General features: G+C 45.2%; 1 protein-coding gene across 1 annotated transcript in view; it reads right to left on the reverse strand.

The window, feature by feature from the left end:
- Positions 1-18,920, reverse strand: part of LOC149370777 (cell adhesion molecule Dscam1-like) — a 202,083-nt gene that overhangs the window by 28,052 nt on the left and 155,111 nt on the right. The window contains exons 8-11 of the mRNA XM_089578576.1: positions 18,311-18,488; positions 17,293-17,522; positions 3,370-3,531; positions 2,740-3,027 (exon numbers count right to left, since the gene is read on the reverse strand). Of these exons, the coding sequence (XP_089434702.1) occupies positions 2,740-3,027; positions 3,370-3,531; positions 17,293-17,522; positions 18,311-18,488 (858 nt within the window). The remainder of the gene's footprint in view (positions 1-2,739; positions 3,028-3,369; positions 3,532-17,292; positions 17,523-18,310; positions 18,489-18,920) is intronic.

Here is an 18,920-nt window from a genome sequence, read left to right on the forward strand (position 1 = left end):
ACGCAAGTTATTAAAGTGATGCGCATGGAAAAGTTAAGGAAGGAAGGCTTTCGAATGTAAGTCGGACACCAATATAAAGCTCACTATGCGGTTCTAAATTAGAGGCAAGAACTAAACTAAAAACAAACCATGTGATAAAAAATACTCGCATAAAAAACTGTTTGGACGGGAGATTTAAGCAGCTGGCGTGACTGACTAACGAGAGCGGTTCGACACAGAAAAGCAAATACAGGGAAGAAATGAAGTACCGTGTGCTTGAACTAGCAGTATTGTGGTCGCGTGCAACCAAAAGTAGAATGCAAAATTCAAGACTGCATAGGCTCCAACGAAAGCTTCGCCCTCATTCAGGCGAGAAAATGTGACGCAGGGCTGCAATATGGAGGCTTAGCGTGCAGCGTTATTTTTTTTTCTGCGGCACGCGATGCGCGTGCAATGCTGCCGCAGCGGCCGCCATTGAAAGAATGTTTGCTCACGCTGACACGCCGATGGTAAAGCCGCGGCGCGGCATTAGGCGGCGTTCGAGCGTGACACCAAAACAAGCCTGCCACATGGTGCGGAAGGAATCAGGGCCTCGCCTCCAGATACGCTGCGCAAACACGCGGCCGGAAGCTCAATGCAGAGCATCCCGTCCTCCCTCCGGCCATCTGGACGCCTAGCCTGTGCACCTTTACGGGTGCTTCTCGTGCCTGAGTGGAATTGCAGTCAGCAACAGTGGTGTGCGAACAAGGCGCAGTCATCTTTGAACCATTATTTTCAGTTTATTTTTAAGTAGCATTCGGGTGATGTTGGTTGACGCCGTTAAAAAACGCTAGTGACTGATGCGCTCATGTGATGCTTTTCATCGCGCGGGCTCGATGACTATAGTCAGGTTAAGCATTGATCGAGGCTAAACTGCTCTGATCTGTTCGGGTCGTAGATGGAAGCTGAAAAAGACAGCGATGTGCAATGCACAGCGGGAGAGTGTGCTGCAGTAAGGGAGTAATTACTCATTGCAGTTTAATCCCCCACTGTGGGTATGGGCCACTCCACAAGAGACAACCACAACGCGAGGCGTGATGCACTGCGGTGATAGCATAGTGGTCTCGCTCAGTGGCCAGCGAAGCTGATCTGTTCACTCCGCCGCTAGTTTGAAACCCAGTCACGGGAATCTTCATTTTATTTCTGGACTCTCAAGGTCAAGGATGCGAAAAGATTCTCGGCTGTGTTTGGCTGCGTGAAGCAGTGCTTTCGCATTAAAAAAAAAAGCGCGGACGTCAGCTGTATTTTGGCGCCCAAAACTTGTGAAGAAAACTCGCAAAGAGTTTGCCTTGTCTTATGAGCCACGGCATGATAAGTAAAATGTGACAATTCACGTGGCACATGGCAAGCATACTGCAGACTTCTGTTTTTGCTGCTTTCACATTGAACGTATAGTGCTTAGACAGGACTGTAGCTTATGTCTAACAAATTAGATTCAGCTAGAACTTCATGACGGCTTCTGAAAGATGCGAGCACAAAGGGGTAACTGGAGTAACCATAGCAGATGCATTGGTTTCTCCGCCCGTTTCAAGAGACTAGGAGTTGCGTTCAGCGCCTTCGAACGCTGGAATTAGACTCTATGAAGCCTACTGACACGTCGGTTGTTGATAGGCTGTACTGCTCTAATTGCTGAGTAAGGCAGGGCACTTGGAACGAGACTTCCACGAATGTATTCTTTTATCATCTACTGCCCTGCTGTAAAGACAGCACTATGTAGTGGGCGAACAACCACTTTTTGTTTGATAGTGCTGCAATGTTGCAATTGAAAGAGGCGCATTTCTTTTAGGAGTTTCCTACTGTGTTTCGTGTAATAGTGTTCTCTACGCCCGATGCATTAAGCGCGTAAATGCCGAATATCTTGCAGATAAGAAAAGCGTACAGCTGTGTGCTTGTGCACATTTACTGTTGTGCAGTCAACGTAATTATGAAAGTAAAATGAATTAAAGACCCTTGAACGACACTGAACAAAAAAAAAGACAGCAGCTCTCAGTATAAGTGACAAGCTTCTGAGGGACAGCACAGCGCAGCACTTTGCTTGCAAGCTATTTACATTTGAATAAAACGCAAGGTTACATCCGCAGCTGTGCCCGTTTCTTCTAAGGAAAAGAATGAGTGATAACTGTACTTCTTCCGCGCGCCCCGTTAGAACCCTGGCATCAGCGAAGAAAACATCGGCTACTTGGCCCCAAAGGACACGAACATCAATTCTCTTTAACATTCGAAAGCAGTTTCGTTTGCAAGAATTACGGCTTGGGCTTTCGGCTACAAAATACAACTGCACCAATGCCGTCTTCAATTAATAAAGGGGTGTACACAGCTGATATGGCTTCAAAAATTTCTTCTTAATTTTGAAAGAAATATTTTATAAGGAGAACAATATGAATTTCTGCGTGTTGAAGCGCACAGCAGAGCCTCTGGCATTCCTCACAATTGTTGTCGTCCCCGCATGGAATAACAAAGCGGTTCATGAATAAATTGATTACACGTAACCTGTTCATCTGTCTGGATTAACGACTGTTAATTTACAGCTGACGCAATTCTCTGATTTACTAGTTGATCGGATTTTGCTAAGTTGGTCAGTGAACGAACGGCCTAAAATTCATCTCTCGCGCACCGTCCGACCGCGGGATTTACCAGTTGATCGGTTTCGTGCGCCTTGGACACATCTATTTCGGTGCAAAATTGCAGAGCGACGCCAGTTAAGCCGCAGATTACACCCACCTTGCACCACCATGGGCGCTGTGTAGTTTGCCGACGCCGCCGGATTGGATGCAACGCAGGTGTAGTTGCCAGAATGCAACTGGCGCACTCCGGTGAAGGAGAGGAAGGAGGTGTAGTCGTTGGCCTCGGCGATGGAGGCCCCCAGGCCACGCCTGTCTAGGGGAAGACCATCCTTGAGCCACTGTATGGAGATGGGCAGGTCACCGTCGGACACTATGCATGCGGCGCCAGCACGTTTGCCCTCGGTGAGCTCGTCGGCGAAGTTGAACGGGTTCACCACGGGAGGCGCTGCGGAACACGTGAGGAGAAAAATGCCAGTATTATCTACTTTACTTTACACGAGTTAGGACATTGCGGTTAAAAGACTGAGCTCAGCTTATTCGTTGGGGTAATTGCGTGCACCTGTGTACCCGTATGAGGATGATGTTTCTTTACCTGGATGAGCGTGTGTGGATTCGGAAATGATGGTTCAACGCACAAGTTAAGCAAAATTAGAATAATTCCATGCTGCTCCCCCCTTCTAAGTTGTGCTTCAATGTCCACGTCGTTGCCAAGGCAGGTTGGTGACTCATCCCGCAAGACAGATGCCGGTAGCAAATGAATTGAGTAGACGGACAAAGATCAACTCACTCATGACGTGCACAGCCAGCTGTCCCCTGGCCGTGTTGCCCTGAGGGTCGCTGGCGATGCAGGCGTACCAGCCGCTGTCGGCACTGCGTTGCACGTCCACAACCACCAGGGAGCCGTTTGGAAAGCTGCGCTGCCGGTGGTTCTGGGGCAACGACCGACCATCTGCGCACAGATTTAAGAAGAAATAGCCACAAAAGAATGTTTTTACTGTTTTACATTCATCGGATCTAGGAGAACTCGCAAATTTGAAGAGGGGGGTTAGAGAACGATGAACAAACCTCGCGTTGTCTGCTATATGTTTGTTTTGGAAAAGCCAATCGCTTTGATAACTTCCAATTTCATTTAAAGCATTCTGTTCGATAAAGAATTCATACTGAAATTTGCAGCGAGCTTCTGCCATGATTACATCGACCTTTCACTTGGTGCTGTGAAAATGGCCCGGAGGCTAATTTGGCGTATCGCGGTTGTTTCTTGGTCTTCTGCATTCTCATTTTGATCAAAGCAAAGACAACAGGTGCAACTCAGTAAAAATTGATTAAATGTATATTTTAAAAAATTTGTTCTTGAGAGAGTCGCGAGATAATGTGGAAATGAATACAAAACAAATATGTAGGCTATTTTAAATAAACTACACTGTTCTTGAGATACTTGTGCCAACAATATGTTGAGTAAAAGCGTCCGCGTGTAAAGATCGACTGGCAAGGCTGGCCAACAAAAGCAGCAAACAAAGCGGCGTTACCACCGGATACCGCGAGAGCTCGAGGCACAATATGTCGTGCAAAACAATGGAAGCTACTTTGGGTGACCGATTCTCCCAGTCCTTCCCAGGAAACCTGTCTGTAGATGGCGGATGTCGACAGTACGAGCTCGCTCCAAGAACGAAAGCAGTACCGTGAATACAAAGAACACGGGCGATCGAAAACCATTCTTGTATTTTTATGTAGGAACAGTGACCACACTGACTTCACCGGGAAAATGCTTCTAGACGGCAACTGCGGCTTTGGACCGTACACTGAGTACCTCGCGTGGGTTCACTTTGCTGTTAGGAAAGAGTAGGTATATTTCTGCATTCTGTCAGGTCTTCCAGCATTTAAGCCGCATTTGGAAAAAAAGTATTATTTCGATCAATGCGCAGTTAAGCGCAGCCATTTGGCCATTCTGCCCAAGCCTCATGCCCAAGCCTCATCTATTCTGAACAGCATTATGGCCTCCTCCTAAAATCCTTCAGAACTGAAGATTGTTTTGTGTAGGAATGAAGTTAAATAGAGAGAGAGATAAGCGGCTGGCGACGAAAAGAAAAGAAAACGATATTTAGTATATCAGGGCTATATAGGGGTGTTTCTTCCGTATTACACTTCCGTATTACCTGACGTTCCATGTCCATCGCTACGATCTAGGATGGCGGGCTCACGACTGTCAAGGTCACGTTACAAACAACGCAAAATACGGTCTACTGGAAAAGCCTAACAGCTGCCGCCGTAGCTCGGCTGGTAATGCACCGTACGTGACATGCGAAGATAGTAGATTCCGCTCGTGGTGTCGGCATGTGGTTGTCATTCCTTCCACTTTCTAAACGATTGTCTTTCAGATAACAGTTGATTACGGTAGTGATTCCCCAGTTCGAAACGTCACAAATAAATAAAGAAAAAGAATATTCTCCTCTTCTTATCTTGGTTTCAGTCACTGCTGATCTCCTTCACGCGTATTTTCTGGTTGGAGTGCATGCGTGTAGGTTAAACCTTCCTGTACAGTTATGCAAACTTAGTGCAGAGAAGAACGAGGGAAAATTACTCTTTGTCTTTCCTCTAGCAAGAAGGTATCAACAATGTACAAGTTGATTCAAACGCCTCAGCAGCGTAATAAAGTACATTTTTCCCTCAAAGGCGTGGTAATGTACGTAAGTCTAGGCTTCTTGAAAAACCAAGTTTCTGCTCATATATCTTCTGGGCTCCCCATGTTGAACAAATTGAAGTTTTGCATTCAGAAGGCTCAAACAATCCCTACAGCTAAGAGCAACTGCGGTCCTCTTGCTTCACATTCCAGGATCATGGTCTTTTTCCCGTGCTCGGAATAACAAAACCAAGGCTGCAGTTATTCGTGATGATCTTTTTGTTCGTATTTCTTTTGTCGATCTGAGGTAGTTAGCAGATATTGGCGTAATGTTTTCTGACACTCAAACGCGAGACTTGGCTTCTCAGCACAGTTGTCGCAAACTGTCGCTGGAAGGGAAGACGACACTTCAGGAACTGTACTCGTTTTTTACACCTTGGCAGTGTAAAATAAGAATAGCTGATGCATCGCATATGCGCCGCTATATAGAGAGCACTGGTTGTCGCATCTAACAAAGGTAGTGCTTTGTTGGCTTTGAACAAAAATCAACTACTCAACTGTTACGGGAATCCGGTTATGGGCTAATCACATCCTGGCCTCGAAATATACATATTGATAGACGCGAAATGCAAAAGGTCCGTATGCTAAGAAATACGCGCACGTTAAAGAAACACAGAAGGTAGAATATTGCACGAAGGCTTAATACTGGCCTTCAATGCTGAAATGTTGTCGACGTCTTTAAAATTGACAAAACGTCATTTAAAAGCTTTAAAAAAGAAACGCTCCTAGAAATTGGCCTAGTGTGGTGGTGATTAGAAACCCACTCTTAATTAGACCCACAGCCTGGTTTTGAAGTTTACTTCGCGACACAACAACATGTGCTACAGTTGAAAGGAGAGCTGATGTTTCAAACTTTAAAAAACGGAGTTGTAGTGCACATAAAGCATAGAATAAAATCTGCGTTCGGTTCGACACCGACAGGAGATGTCAGCCAGAAACGTTTGGGAAAAAGGACGCAGTAGGTTTCTAACGAGTCATAGATAGCGTTGAATGCACTCAGTGAACAGATAGCAGGCTGTTTAGTGCTCTCAGAGTGTTTGCGTATTGCGCATTATTTATTTTACGCATGAATAGCCGTCCACAATTCCCGACCCTCAGTGTTTGAACTAATCCGCATGACACGAGAAGCTTTTGGTGGTTTATCGTAATTTGAGCTTCTTTTTTTTTGCGACCACCTGGGGTTCTTTAACGTGCACTGACATCGCACAGCACACGGGCCTCTAGAATTCCGGCTTCATCGAAATTCAGCCGCCGCGGCCGGGATGAAACCCGCGTGTTTCGGGCCAGCAGCCGAGCGCCGTAACCACTGAGCCACCGCAGCGGGGCGGTCGAATCTTCCGGAGCCCTTCACTACGGCGTCTCTCATAGCCTCAGTCGCTTTGGGACGTTAAACCCCAATAAACCAATAAACCAACTTTTTTTCACGAAGTCGTCCGACGTCGTTATCTTTAAAAAAGCACCACCGAGGAATGCTCCTCGTTTTATGCTCTATCTATAGTTAAAATCTGTTCGCTCAAGTTTCGAGCAATCTTGTATTTGCTTAAAAACTACTTTCCATATCTGCTTTTCTTGTTTCATTAAAGTTATTTTAGCATTTTTACCACTAGGTGTTGACTTAAGGAAATCGCTCAAAAGCTACAGCTATACGAAAGGCGAAAACAGTTCGGCACTTCTGCTGTAATGCCTTCGAATTTGATTTTAAATTCTTTTGCAGCTCTGAATCAAGAATTCATTTTTGTACACTAAACGCAACACGTAAGGAGGATCAGCCGGAAATAATGAATTACTTATTATGAAAGAAGGTTATATGAAAAACATAAATGCAAGCAGTATGGTGCTCTTTCCCTTCTTTTCGCTCGGAGGCAATTGAACGACGATAACGCATTAGCGAGCCCCTAATTTACATCCGGAAGAAAAAAAATGCCGAGACGTGCTTTTCCGCCTCAGAGTGAAGCAAAGAGCGCGCACGAGTGCTGCGCCCAGAAGTCGCTCATTACTCCCCAGAAGCCATCATACACGGGCAAGAGACTTCGAGGCGTTTAAGCAGCGTGAACGAAAACCCCGGTCAGCTGCTAATGATCCGCACGATCAAGCTGGAAAGGAGCCGGACGCTGCGAGGAACTCAAGCAATCGCCTCATTAGTGACGGCCAAGAGAGTGCTGGGGCGAAGCTGCAGTAAAGGTGTTTCCGAAATCACGGTGCTTAGCTGGCAGACGTCGCGTAGAAGGCTGAGCTGGCGGGGATAGGACGCAGCACAGTGGTGTGCGAACGAAGTGTCAAAAGTATACACGTAATCAATGAAGCACAGCAAAACGCATGCGCAAAAAAAGAAAGAGCATGCGGGAGGAGAGCTGCTGTCAGATTTTTCTCCTTTTCTGTTTTGGCTGAGAAAGCTGACTAATAGTAAAACCTCCAGCAAAGTAACATTTTACTGCAGCGGACACCTGGAACCAAGTGTCAGTAATAAACAGTCCTGAATCAACTAATGTGTGCATCAGCTAGCGCTTTCTTTTTTCTTGGGTTGTGGAAGAGGTTGCAGCGGGCCATAAATAGCAAGAAAAAGCGCTAATTCTAACGCCGTAGCTTCCCTGCCGCATAGTTTCTTGTTTCCGGCTCATGCAGACTGTGGATAAATTCGGGTGAAGAAAAGAAGGGACCACTTTACAAGCACGAAAGATACTGGCTGGTTTTGTTTTAAGAAATCCAAAACGTTTCGATTTCACGCTACCTGCACCTAAATTACGAACAGCGCTTATTGAACTGGCGGCCTGCACAGCCTGATCTTGCATGTGAAGTGTCACAAAAGTGTTTCGCAATGATCTCCTTGCTCGAACCAATGTTTTCTGCGATATTTTGTCTTCTATTCTAGACAACCTTTTCACATTTGTCATGCACAGTAACATGTTGCGCTGTTGTGTGTGAGTTCCCGTGTTATCTTGTTGTGCGGTTTACTTACACATACTACACTCCGTTGTGTGACAGCTTATGTATCTCTTCATCTGCGTCTTGAAAGCTCACAAAGAGAAGCTTTTCACTTGCACTTCTGTGGTATGTTAGCTATCCTGCAGTATCTCATCTGTGATTGTTCTCTTTGAGTATATTTTAATTCGCTTTCGCAGTAGTGCTCAGAGTCACCTTCGTCAACTGTGCATTTTTTAGTTTCCAAATAAGTCTCGTTCACAAGAGGACCCGGAAAGTATTACTGTTAGCAACATAGCATAGTGGGCGAGTTGGTATTGCATCTTTAAGGAACGAAACAGCGCAACTAAAACGAAGGACAAAGAAAAAGAGAGACACGAACACGCGCTGACTTGGTCCTTCGTTTTAGTTGCGCTGTTTCGTTCCTTAAAAAAAAAAAAGTATTACTGCTTCGGTGAACACCTTCGGCGCAAAAACTGAAGGAGTCTCTTTATTATATATATAAAAAAAACATTATAAACAGCAGCTTCTATCTAGACGTTCACGGTAAATACGTTTTAGTTCCGTCGGGAAAGGTCGGAAATATAATGTGTCTACAAACTAGGCGGAATTATATCTGAAATGAATGCTACACAGTCACCTTGATGAGCTGTTTAGCTCAGCTGAGGCAACAGTCTTTTTATAATGACTAGCCGGTAGCGAACTACTGTGCTCTCAAATTTATAACTTTGAAAAAACGACCCGAAAATTTCTATTCTGAATTCGTTATTTCCTTCACTAAATATCGGTGATATAACAAGCAGTGCTCCTTGTGCAAAAGAATATAAATTGCTATTCTGAATTCGTTATTTGCTTCACTAAATGTCTGTCTTGTAACAAGCAGTGCTTCTTGTGCAAAAGAATATAAATTGTTATTCTGAGTTCGTTATTTGCTACACTAAATATCTGTCATATAACAAGCAGTGCTTCTTGTGCAAAAGAGTATAAATTGCTCTTCTGAATTAATCATTCACTTCACTATATATCTGTCATGTAACAAGCAGTGCTGCTTGTGCAAAAGAATTTAAGCCGACAACAATAGGATGTTCTGCAATGTAGGCAGAATTATATCTGAAATGAATGCTACACAGTCACCTTGATGAGCTGTTTAGCAGAGCTGAGGTGACAGTCTCTTTCTAATGACTAGCCGATAGCGAACTAGTGTGCTCTTAAATTTATAACGTTAAAAAACGACCCGAAAATTGCTATTCTCAATTCATTATTTGCTTCAGTAAACATCTGACATATAACAAGCACTGCTGCTTGTGCAATAGAATGTAAATTGCTATTCTGAATTAGTTCTTACCTTCACTAAATATCAGTCATGTAAACAGCAGTGCTTCTTGTGCAAACGCCGACCCTAATAGGAGGGTCTACAAAGAAGGCTTTAAGCTCACAGCGTTTATCAACTTTATTCAATCGAATACAGAGTTCCTCAGAACTTCAAGGAAATCTCTACTGTCGTGTATGAAACAAATAACACATATAATCATTAAAGAAAAGGCAGCAACCATAGGTCATTGTTGACAAAGCAATATCGCCGTTTATTATCATGTTTAAATTAAAATTAACAATGAATGCATACGCGCGTACAGTGAAATTGGCCCAATGAAGAGACATGAGCAACGTAAAAGCTGTGCAGTCTTGAATGTTCAAATAATTAAAAAAACATATGGAGCGGGAGCTTTTTATCCAACGGAGGGGTTACTGACTTTCTTGTTTTTATGCCAAGTCAGGAGATGTGGATTGCTGTTTTAGAGCAACTGCTTTCGCAATCAAATTATTTCACACTTCGAAAGAACCCTGTGGTCAACTAATCATTCTAACAAACATTTCACACAACTGCCGTATGTTCAGCAGTTCCTTGGATTTCCTTTAAAAAATGACGAACCTTGTCTAGACACCGTGTCTTTGACTCCCGGTTGACTTTATTCTTCATTCCAAAAAGTTCTCAGCATGGTTCTGCGGAACCATTTGGTTCCGTGCAGGTAGTTTTGGCCTCCTATGTGCCTAGTTCTGTGCATACCTCATCCGCTTTTATTTTGCCTTCATTTTTTTGGTACTAATCGTACTATAATTGATCAGAGCTGGCAGTTTCATATGTAACCAGCAATCAATGGTTCGGTTACGGCACTTCTGTAGGGCCTGCTCATTTTGGTGCCCTTTTTTGCTTCCACGTTAGGCAGGAAGTGACGGAAACGAAACCTGCTGAGTCAATCTGAGCCTTTCGGACGCCAATAACTAAGGTTCGTTAAGGGCAAAAAGTATGGAAGCCAGGTTTAGCGCTCCAGCATTGGTCTCATGGTAGAAAAGCAGGAGATATCATTTGAGGAACGGTTAAGAGACGGCGGAAGCAAGATATCATCCGCCCCTTTTTTTTTTCACCCTAAGCAGAGTAAGCATGAGAGAGCACGTACAGCCTTTGTCAGAAGTTTAGAGCCCAGGGGGTTTGCTTCTGAGCACTATTGTGGCGCTCCTGTAGCACTAATGGAAGTCCTACGCATCGGATTGAGCAGGACCAAAAATCTTCTTACCTTCAGGAGATTTGGGACGCTGAGGACGCATTACGAGCAAAGCAATGCGGCCCAGAAGCAGACCCCCTGGGCTCTAAACTTTTGACAAAGACTGTACTTTCTGTTCGAGTCAGAGCCGACGCTTGCGCACAGACTTTGCATATACCCACTTTACCGAAATACTCTCGGAACGGGCGTCTTGGCAGCTCTACAACAGCCACAGGAGAACCATGCATTGTGCGTGGTAGGCCTTGACAAGCAGCCTCCGAGGAGCTCAAGAGAGTCTCCGCAATGAGCGCATTGCGGGAATCATGGTAAGTGAAATTCGATGATAGCGTTCGCCTCGAGTTCACCGTTATGCTTAAGTTTTGAGGTGTCATGCAACAAACCTTGTCTCTACAGTTTTCGTCCGAAGAGCTGCCATATTTGCATTCTCCGCAGAACAAGGCCGAATAGGATCCATATTACTTGAAATAATTGTTACAACTGTGCTTTCTGCGGGCAGCATTCTTTCCGTATTATGTTTTTAGGCTCCCTCACACTTTCAAGCGCAAAACGGAAGCCAGGCCTAGGTTTTCCGAATGTAATTGTTTCTTTATCGTGTAGTGGAACACTGCGGTAGACATTAAAGTCTAGCGCCGTCAGTCGGCTTCCATGACTGGGCTGTGCGCGTGCAATGGGGATATTTTCATTTATAAATATCATAAAACTAAAAATCTTCTGGCGCTTTCAGCGGATGATTATGAGAACCACTGCAAAGCACAGGAGAGTACCAAACACTGAAAATTTACGCGAAATTTTGAATGTTCACTGCCCTGTGGCAGGTGGTGGCAGCCGCTTAAACTAAGACTATACCTCGCTAATTTCTTGGCTTGGGCTTGGGGCAGATTTTTTGGCAGCTGGGCTGTATCCATTTTTTTTTTTTACTCTCATATTTTTATAAGTCTGTGTCGACAATCGAAAAAATACTAGAATATTGACGCAGGCCGGACGCGCACTCCTGGAATAACAGTGTGCGATGCAAGTGCGACGAATTGGCGATTCGTGGTCGCTGGGACACGGCCGGACTGAATGCGATGGCGCTGCGGACAGACCGCTCATGCGCTTCATATAATGTTGGCTACTCACCATTTGTTGTCGCTTTTTTCATAACTGACGCCACTACAAAATGGAAGCAGCACGAAGCGAAATGTGCTGAAATTGGGCACCTGCTTGGCAAAAATCTGTCTCTTCCGAGACGGGAAATAGCCCCGAAAAGCTAGCCTGGCTTGTAAAAACCCTTCATTATCCTTCTCCATTAGTCAGCGTCGGCGTAGTTCCGCAAGAGGGGAACGAGTTAGAGCACGTTAATATTAGCGAGTGAAAGCCATTTTATTCCTGGTAAAATTCGATGCGTGTGAGAACTTGAACGTGACACTCATGTTAGGAGGACGAAAGGATGTGAGGTGTAGGTTATGAGACGCTATTCCGGTCATCTAGGCTGACCTGCAGCTTTCACCGTCATAGCGACTAGCCCCTTACCGTCTGATCGACGAAAGTGAGACATCTTCACGCTCTAATAAATTTTTGTCTCCTTCTCTTTTCAGTGCTGTTTGAGTCTGGGTAAAAGGCTTTTTTATGGTTTTATTAGAAATATCAGAAAGCTTTCAAAAACATATTATCTAAAATTAAAGTACCTGACAGCTTCCTCCCGAGCCATTGTGCACATTGCCTTGAACTAAATGTGCGGCGCTGATTGGAAATGAAGGTTTTGCCTCTCTATTTCCTGCTGAACTCGTCCATAAACTTTCTACCCATCCCAGCGTGTACGAAATAAAGGTGGGAGAGTTTTTACTATTCTTCTTCTTCACGCGTCATTTCCGGTTCAGACGCATCGGTGGAAAGAGGAAGCAAAGGAACGGCTTTTCGCTGTCAGAGACATAGGTTCGTGACGTGTTCTTTTAGCCTGCTTAATCCCGAACGCCGAGAACAAATTAAAAAGTAAACTCCTAAGAAAAGTGGGAGACTGAGTGCAAAACAACAGAACTTCGATCGCAGAATGTATTTGACAGGTCGGGGTAACAGCCGGCGATCATAGACGGCAAAAGTGTATTTCAAGTTATTTCGGTGCGAAATGATTTCTGAGATAAGAAGAGATATTTTCTGGCTACACGTCTTTAATCACGCCTCGCTGTCCTTTTTCGAGCCGTTCCTTCACGGCCGTCAAAGAAGTCACACTGGCGTGTTGTTAGGATAGAACACAGGGGTATTACTCCGAATCAAATGAAAATAAAATAATAATATAACTGCTCCACTAACCTCTCGACACTGTTCGCAAAACCGGCGAAGTTATTTGTTAAAAGAGAGACATAGTGAGAAGAAAGTGCTGAAGTTTTCGGGCACTCACAAAACGCCACTTGACACAAAGTGATTGGATAAGAAATCACGCCTTAGTCCAGGCAAAAGTTTGGGGATGAGATTTTGTCTCGCTGTTCCTCGCAGCCAACTTGACGTGAGCACTTGCCACGCTGACGTTGAACTTCAGCCTGGTTTTGTTACTTTGGGCGAGCAAAAAACTTCTTTTTGATCGTCTAAAGACGTCGTGATAGCGGGAATTAAATCAATCATGCGCATTCCGTTCTAATCCGGTTGAATTCAAACATGAAGAATTGGGAGTGTTATTGTTGCGAAAGCAACACTACGCAAGTCGCCGAGCCATTTCGCGAGCCATTTCGTATGCGCGAGGAGCAGTGACGTTACACGGCGCACATCTGGCGCGCCGCCGCCGTCGCTGCGCGGGCGACTCAGAGTTGCCGCTGCCGCGCTCGCCAGTTGCGCATGCGCAGTAGCGGCGCATAGCTAGTGTGCCGGGGCCGCCGCCGCTGCCGTGCGCTCTCCATCGCCTCTCTCTCTCTCCTCGTTGCTTTCGCCATCCTCCAGGTTTAACCAGAGCTAAACCACTGACAATTTTTTTCACTACAACGCGGCAGAATAGTAAGCTATTGCATGTAGATGAATGTGCATGTAATAACAAGAATAAAGCTTGTTTCCTCCTATATATGAGCACCAAAGGTGAAATACTGAGCTTTTTTTTACATGTGGTGGTGAGTTTGATTCCGGCCTGATGATGCACGCGCTCTGTGCCCTGACACTTTTTAGCAATTCCAGAACTTTTGTATACGTACAATTCCCTTCTATATGAAAAGGAAAAATCAATTTGCGCAGAGAGCGAAAAATATTGGCTTTTCTGAGCTAAAGGCGAAAATCAGTCTTTGATATCTCACACCGAGTGGTAAACTAGATATAAAACAGGAATTAACGTGCTTCTAACACGTAACTATGAAGGAATTATTGATCTAACAGTGAAATAAAGTTCCCTTACATATTGGAAGGGCTTCTACGTCTACCATCAAATAGCTTGAGTTCTGCCCAACATCACCATTTCTTTTTGCTTAGTACTGATGAAGCTGAAGGAACAATTCATCCTCAATTTCTAGCGTTACACGGGCGCTCATTGTACAGCTAATCCTGATTTGATCTTTACCAAAAGGCATAGTTTTTGTGCCATGAGCGCTTGGGTTAGACACTGAGATGAGACATAAGAGACAGAAAATTCCAAAAGATTTCTAAAGATGTCGTGTCGTAATTTATTAATGCGAAAGCACTACGAGGCTATGTTGTGTCCGCAAAGTGTGTCGCCGGATGTGACGTCGGTGCCGTCATCAGTCATCATCCGAAGAGTGGTGTGGTTAAATGATTAAAAACATCTTTTCAGTGTCATTAGTCATATATCATTAACATTAGTTAGTATTAAGACTCTAAATTATTGACCCTAATTAGTGGCCATAACTAATGTCCCTAAATCATGGATCTAGTTAGGGAATATGCTGATTGAGTGCAATAACGAGTTTAATTAATGGGGCTACCTGGTGAGACTACGTGACATCATCCTTACGCTTGATGACGTCCCGCCTACAACCAATCAAAGTAAAGCAACAAAAACAAAGTAAATATCGTCTAGTGGTAGCATCTCAGATCGAAGCGTGGCGGTCTGATCTTAACGGAGTTGGTTAGTAGGTGTGGAAAGTGTTGGTTAGTAGGTGTGTTAGTAGGAGCCACCAACTGCACGGCAAACGCCAATCCTTTCGCATTCCTCCAATGCAGTCTCTGCAGTGATCTCTAAGTTGTGATGTACTATCAGCGTCAATTGAAACGCGAACAAGCCAATTGAAACGCGAACAGAAAAACTCGCAGATATTATACTAGGGAGGCAAAAAACATGAGCAGTTGATTTTCCCATCGAAGCCGAAAAGACCGCTCTTCGGAAATGTTAATAGCCCACGCCTGTATTTCATCTCCAGCCTCTAATATGCTTGATTTTTTGTGCTCGCGTTCCAGTTGTTTTCTTCGCATTTCATTTGACGCTGATAGTACCATTATTTTCGGTCTTGTAGTTGCAGCCTTTTCGCGAAGCGCATGGCTCACTGGCTGTAAAACGGCGGCGGTCCGTTTGTGACCATGGAGTGCAATTTATTAACCGCTGGCGCGGTCTGTCTGTATTAATAACGGGAGCACAAGGTGCCACAAATCACCTGTATTGCAATTGAAAAAGTGCGCGCGTAATGGTAAGTGCCTTGCCAATAACAGTTTTGTTTGAATTGCAATGCCTTTTCAAAGTTTAAACCAGTGCATTGATATTAAATTCCGCGTGCTCCGTAAAGTGTTAGTCGAAGTGTAAGTGAGACAGATCTCATGCACGACTCGAGAACAGCCGAGATGAAACCGTAAATGAGCAGGCTTGGATGCAGTTTCGATTTTTTCAGCGCAAGTGACTTACATATTGGCACGTAAAAACTACCAAACTATTCTCCGAGCACTCGTAACGATTGTTTGTACGCTGAGTGTACCATCCGAAAAGCAGTATTCTAAGGCACGCGCTTCTAGCAAAGTAAATTTGTATTCTGCAAAAAAAAGGGCTGAACAGCTGAAATAGTAAGGGTCACTATACATAAATTTGGCCGCAGGTGTTGAGCATTTCAAAAAAAAAACAGACGGCAAAGCAAAAAGATTAGAAACAGAGAATTCAGAATTCAATTCTCATATTTACTATCTCTCTGCTCCTGACAAGTGCTAATTTTGCCGGCATAAAACAGGACTCAGTTCATCTTACAGGCCCCTTCTTTGTCGCTTGTCCTCCCGCATGCAGTGAATTAGCAAATAACAAGGTTTGACCGCAGGAGATTTAATGAAACGTATAGCATTTTACAGTAGCTCGTCATGTTTGTCTGTTCAGGGGCAGCTTCTCGTTAGAAGCTTACTTTTTTCTTAATACCTTAGAAAAAGTGTAACTTCATGCACAACCAATTTGAAAAATGTTTTTCTCCGACGTTTTGCATCGTGCCTTATTTGACCACAGAAACATGGTTTGTTCCCGTAAGTCCACTGAGTGTATGCGTTTCCACTTTTCTGCACATTTATTCGAATTTTCTCTCCTCCAAAATCTCATTCCACTGGTGACAAACCAGACGACGAGAAAAAAACAATTATTCACGCAGTCACGACATTGCTGGATACATTGAAGAAATTGGTTGGTTTATTAGTTTGTGGTGATGTAACGTCCCAAAGCGACTCAAACTATGAAGGACGCCGTAGTGAAGGGCTCCGGAAAATTCGACCACCTGGGTTTCTTTTTCGGGCACTGACATCGCATAGTATAAGGGCCTCTAGAATTTCGCCTCCATAGAAAATCGACCACCACACCGGGATGGAGCCCGTGTCATTCGGGTGAGCAGCCGAGCGCAATAGCCACTGAGCCACCGCGGTGGGCCTGACGAAATTGATATAGTTAAGCCTACCTACATAGCGCATTAATCAGCGCCAGCTTATCGGCATTAGCAACCAACAGGTCTAGCGCTGTAGAACACTCCGGTGAAGCCCCCTCATGGTTGTCAGCAGCTAGGCCGGGTACGCAGCCGACGACAATGTTATCTGTAGCGATTCAGTTTTCTGGGAAAAGTGCTCACAGCGTCGATGCAGTGCACCCGCGTCACAACATGGCATGGCGGCGAAGCGGCTCGGGTTAGGGGCTATCTCGTCTGATGAGAAGACCCCTGTGTGTTGACGGCCCCCTCTTTCCGAACCACAACGGCCAATCAAAAACCGCACTGCCAATAACTGCAATGCAAGTTCGCTGGTGGCACCTCCGCGCTCTTTAGCCGCCGCTACGGCTAGGTGGCGGGCAAGAAGGAGCGTGCCGATAATCTTTCGCGCCCACGTAAGCAGCCCGCACTTGGTCACGATGTCGCCGAGAGAAGCAATGAGGCGTGCCCAGAGATTGTGATGTAGGAAGACCCCATGGAGTAGATCAAAAGCGCAGCGCAATCAGTGAACAAGTTGCCTCGCAGGCCTAAAATAGCGCTTAGAGGCTGGCGCTCCCCCCCCCCCCCCCCCTCTCTCGCCGCTGTGAAATTTGACGCTGTAAAATATCAATTCGTCCAAGAAGCATCTATAAGGCAACGCCGCTGGTTACGTTCAGATCCTACTCAGCGCTAATATCCGACAAAGTTACACAAGGCCAACTCGCCTTTCTGCCAGACGATGCTCTGAATGGGGTGCCCGGCGACGGAGCAGTGTAGCACCATGGGTCTTCCCGCCAGGGCCGTAACGTTGTCCATGGGACGCACCAGGGGCCTCCCGAGTACGTTCAAGCGGGCTGAGTGCGACACGCGGCCGACGCCGTTGCGCGCCACGCACGCGTACAGGCCTCCGTCTTCCACCCGCACTCCGGTAAGGTTCACGTAGCTGTGCACCAAGCTGTTTCAGCCGACATGCGAGAGGAAAAAGATGTTGCAAAAACTGTTGGACGTGTTGTTTTTGTTTGCGTCTAGAACGACCACAGGTTACTCTGTGGAGGTAGTAACCGTTTCTGTGTCGTGTGTCAAGAAGAGTTGCAAACTTTGCGGAACCATAGATTCCTAGCCGGCATCCGCAGATAATCTTACCAGTCCCGGAAATCGTCCTTCCGTTAGTAAGGACGAAGGTTGGCTGCTGCCTTTGATATCTTAGGCTATTGAGATTAACATGGAAGCTTTCCTTGCGGCTTGAAGGGTTAATTTCTGTGATCACTCACTGTTTTGCCGGCGATATCACGACGCCAAAACTTGTTTCCGCAACGCAGCTAAGTGTATTGACATTATCGATACAATTACAATTTGTGCCCAGAGACTTATCAGGATAGCGATGGTTTTGCGTAATGAATTGCTTTTTGTGCGCAATTTCCAGTCCATGTTCGTAAAGCAAAAAAAAAAAAAAGACTTGCAGCTGAACGGTGGTAGGAGCTACACAGTGCTTCCAATTTTATTCTTGACTGATTATAGTGCTGCATTTGGTTCCTATTCCAGTTGTGGGTGAGCTCATCTGCCAGCCTAAATGCCGTTAAGCGTTCTTTTCTCCGAGGAAGATGGCTAAGAACAAAACTTCAAATATACCGGCCGCTATTTATCCATTCATCTCGCAAGTGAAGGGACCACTCTGAATATGTATGATGACAAGATTATTAGTCAACAAGCATGAGGTATCAAAACTCGACTGTGGTAGCATACCGTTCTCCGCTGACGTAGTCGCCGATGCGGACGTGGTAGTGCTCTGGCACGGGTGCACCGTCCAGGGACCAGGTGATCTGCGGTAGGGGGTTCCCCGAAGCCGAGCACCTGAGAGAGGTGCTACTCCCGGGCCGCACCTGGCGCTCGGCAAACGCGTGCTGCAATACTGGGGCGTCCTCTGCGATCACAGCAATAAACAAAAGATACAGAGATGGTGGTCCGAAGGATTACGCAGCATTTTACCGCATGCAAAACATAGGTTAGTGTATAGTTCGGTCACAGGTTGTAGCGAAGGACATGAAAATACATTGTAACAGCTGAGCATTCAGGAAAAAATTAAATCTATCAAAGATTTATAGAAAATAAAATCAACTAATCACACGCGAAAAGTTCTGCCTACGTCGGCCGTACAAATGTACTCACACCGATTTCCCAGCAAATGTAAGGTTGTTGTTCGCCACTTCATACATAGCACATACCCCCTAAGGTGTATTGACCGGGATTTGCTGAGAAATTTCAGAGGGAATGATTCAGGTGGTTGCAAGGTGAAAGCGCTCTGTAGGCGTGTGTGAAGAACAGTTAAATGACAGATGAAAATGCGAACTGAAGC

The sequence above is a fragment of the Amblyomma mixtum genome, chromosome 1, assembly GCF_055824585.1.
Source record: "Amblyomma mixtum isolate Tamu chromosome 1, ASM5582458v1, whole genome shotgun sequence".
Lineage (NCBI taxonomy): Eukaryota > Metazoa > Arthropoda > Arachnida > Ixodida > Ixodidae > Amblyomma > Amblyomma mixtum.